General features: G+C 36.3%; 1 protein-coding gene across 1 annotated transcript in view; it reads left to right on the top strand.

Moving 5' to 3' along the window:
- Window positions 1-3,581, top strand: part of LOC122247186 (membrane-associated progesterone receptor component 1) — a 9,292-nt gene extending 5,711 nt beyond the window's left edge. The window contains exons 3-4 of the mRNA XM_043006210.2: window positions 290-439; window positions 838-3,581. Of these exons, the coding sequence (XP_042862144.1) occupies window positions 290-439; window positions 838-941 (254 nt within the window). The 3' untranslated portion in view covers window positions 942-3,581. The remainder of the gene's footprint in view (window positions 1-289; window positions 440-837) is intronic.

Raw genomic sequence — 3,581 nt, 5'->3', positions numbered from 1 at the left:
AAAATTTACCTTGAGGCAATATTCAGGGATTAAAAAGAATAGACAAAACAAAGAATGACTTGCATTTTTGTTTTTTCATTGCTGGTGTAAGAAATTAGTATTAAATAGAAATTTGAATGACAAAACACAAGGTTTTGTAAGTCTTACCAAACTAAACTTATACAGCTCATTTGTTTAAAGTGAAAGGAATCATTGTCTGGAACTCCTATTACATTTCTTCTTTGTACTTATATTTAGTTCTTCCTCTTCTTCTTGAGTCATGTAGTAAAATGTAAATTAAACTTCACAGGTGGACCATACTCTGCCTTTGCCGGCCGTGATGCGACTAGAGCCCTGGCAACCTTCAGTGTAAAAGACGTAAAGGAGGAGTACGACGACCTCAGTGACCTCTCGTCTATGCAGATGGACTCTGTCAGGGAATGGGAGATGCAGTTCACAGGTAAGATTCGCGACTGGAGGTCAACTCAAAATTTTACTCCCTCCCCCCCTCCACTACCCTTTTATATATATATATATATATATTTATATATATATATATATTATATATGTATATGTATATGTATATGTATATGTATATGTATATGTATATGTATATATATATGTATATATATATATATATATAATGATTATGATGGAAGTTTTTGCTGATACCCGTGTGTGTGTCTATCTCTTTATCTCTCTTTTGCAGTTTGCTTATTTCCCCATTTCTCTCTAACCATTCCCATTTACCACTTCCTCATGAATTGCTCTCCTACTTTGCAAATATCTATGCTCGTGTTATTCTTTGTTCTTACCAACAGCGCAATATACGCTAATTACTCCGTTTCCAATTTTCAGAAAAGTACGACTATATTGGCAAATTCTTGAAACCCGGAGAACAGCCCACAGAGTACTCAGACGACGAGGACACAAAGGACACCAAAGCAAAGACAGACGACTAGATGTAGTTGAGGTGATTGCGCATTGCTGTGTAGGTTAAGGCCTCTCGGATCCACCAGACTCCAAAGCCCTTGAGCACGGTCTTAAGGATGTGAAAAAAAGAGAGAGAGAGAGAGAGAGAGAGAAAAAAAAAAAAAACCCTACTTGGTCTTTGATGATGATACAGTGTGATAGAAAAAGCCTACAGTGGGTTTGGGAGGGGAGGGGAGGGGAGGGGAGGGGTGGTGGGGTTATTACCAATATGTGAAGCTTACTTTTTCTTGTATTTTCTCTCATCAAGGGCTAATTGATCCCAAATATGTTCTCAGTACAGATCGTCTAATTTGAACAGTCTAAGATATGCGGTGACTTTGGTTAGTCTGGGTGAGCCATGGAAGTTTCAGTAGGAGGAGCAAAAGGTGGTAAGATCAGTCATTATCAGGCTTGTTGGGGTATTTCATAAGGTGAAATCTTGCAGTTAAAATGGAAAACAAAGTCTCTTGCAAAGAGAAGAGAAGGCTGATTGATACGCAGCTTTGTAGACCAATGCAAGCAACATATATATATATATATATATATGTGTGTATACAGATTAATATAATTATAGAAGTCTTTAATGAAGGATTGGATCCCGTTGAAACACAGCACCTACCAAACTTATCCTATAGTGTGATATATTTGTATAGATGGTTGAAATGTTGTTTGTTCTGTGTGGAATAAATGGTCATAGTAGTTTTGAAAATTGTTTTATGAGAATGATTGGATATAGTCTATGAATGAGCAGCCCAAAGATGATGAGTTGGGAAAAGTGCAAGTGCAAGGAATTCATCCTCAAATCAAACTTTCAGCCTTATAGAATACTGCAGAGGTACTCATAATTACTGGTCTGATTCAGAGTTATTTTGATACCTAACCTCTCGCCAGCATGGCAAGATCCCCCCCCCCCATCTTTTTCTAATCTGCCATGATTTATATTGTACTGTGGATACTCAGTGTGTGGATCCTTTATTCAGTCAATGTTTTAACATGTAAATATAGTGTATTCACCGTTGCCAAGTCCTGGAAAGACGTCCTCCAAACCTGCCTGCCTATCACGTTTAGGAATGGTAAATGATGACTTAGATATCAGAATGAGAATGCAAAGGGATTTATCTATTTTTTCTTGGAATTTTGAGAGAGACAATGTTAACATGATTACTCTGAACTATTTAGTTGGGTGTTTTCAGTGCACTTCTCTAAAAAGTCTCTAGATTGACATGTAGGTTCTGGCACAAACAAGTGAGAGATGCATCTCGAGAGAACAGGAATCTTACGCTGCCTTGTAAATTGGAACGTCGTCTTTTCAGCAAGTAAAGTGTTTCGATGATAGTGTCAATCGTTGCAAAGAGTGTGTTTTGAGGAAAGGAAGGCATGAACATTAGGCTTAGTTGACTGGGGACTTTCCCATCATTCAGAAATTTGTACAAAAACAAAAACAAAAAACAATTTGAATGATTATGACTAGCTCTCTTAAGTAAATTCCTTGGCAACTAAAAAGAAAAGAGGTGTTTTTAATAAGAATAAGATGATTTGGGCATATAGATTTTATTATAGATTTATATGCTTTGTTACCTCCAGCCAGTAGGGGTAAATAAGATTATGCTAACAGCTTCTATGTTCAACAGGATTATATTTTGGTGTTGTAGTTAATTCACCCTTATAAACGTATGAAGAAAATGTTCTTGAGTTTAATGCTTTTGAGTTTTCATCTTGGAAACCGATAAACAGAAAGTTGAATGAGTGCTTCTCCCATGGCTTGATGGTTGCAACACTAGGTGTCATATGATCAAGGCCTTCCCTCTCGTCACGCCTCGACATCGGAGGAACGGCAGTCGTGAAGGGAAGAGCAGAGCGAGGAAGTTTCCACTGGTGGCTTTGAAAGCCTGACAACGAGAGTGAGTGTATTCCCGGCAGAGGGGCCTCCCTCCCAAGGCAGCTGTTGCAGTGCTGGTGGTGTGAGATCCCTGGGGGATGTGATCTTCATTCATGATCTTGATTTATCTTTATAAGGTATACTACTACGACTACTACTACTACTATTTTTTATTATTATTATTATTATTTTTTTCTATTATTGTTGTTATGATTATTTTTTTTTTTATTATTATTATTGTTGTTCTCTTATTTACTTTATTATCATTGTTTTTATTTTTTGCTTCCTATGAGGAGCCTTTTTATTTTTTTTTTATTTTGTTTATTATGGCCATCAGATTTTCATGAGCTGGAAATTCCTGTAATTGTGTGCGCATACCAGTTTTTGGCTAGCTAAATCCAGCGATCTGTTCATTTGGCATTCCTGAAAGTTGCTCTTCAGGCTTTGCGTGAAGGAGTTGATTTAACTTTGTGATATTTAGAGAAGCAGAATTTGTATTTATATTTTTTACACATTGTCAATGTAGTTTGATAATATCCACATGGAACAAATGTTAAAAAAGAGAAAAAAATGTCTGTGTAATAAAGGAAAACTTCTCCGATAGATGAAAGTTTTCATTTATGTACAGTTGAGTGTTAAATATTGTTCTAAATGAAATCAATAAATTTACCCAATTACACTTTGTCTTCAAAATTGTGCCCTGATATTGTGGATTCTGCAGAAATGATATTCAATACAGTATCCTGTTTTA

This window comes from Penaeus japonicus, unplaced genomic scaffold (genome assembly GCF_977035675.1).
Source record: "Penaeus japonicus unplaced genomic scaffold, GWHDUDI00000001_assembly GWHDUDI00000003, whole genome shotgun sequence".
In the NCBI taxonomy this organism is placed as follows: Eukaryota; Metazoa; Arthropoda; class Malacostraca; order Decapoda; family Penaeidae; genus Penaeus; species Penaeus japonicus.
This window is presented reverse-complemented; position numbering and strand designations above follow the sequence as displayed.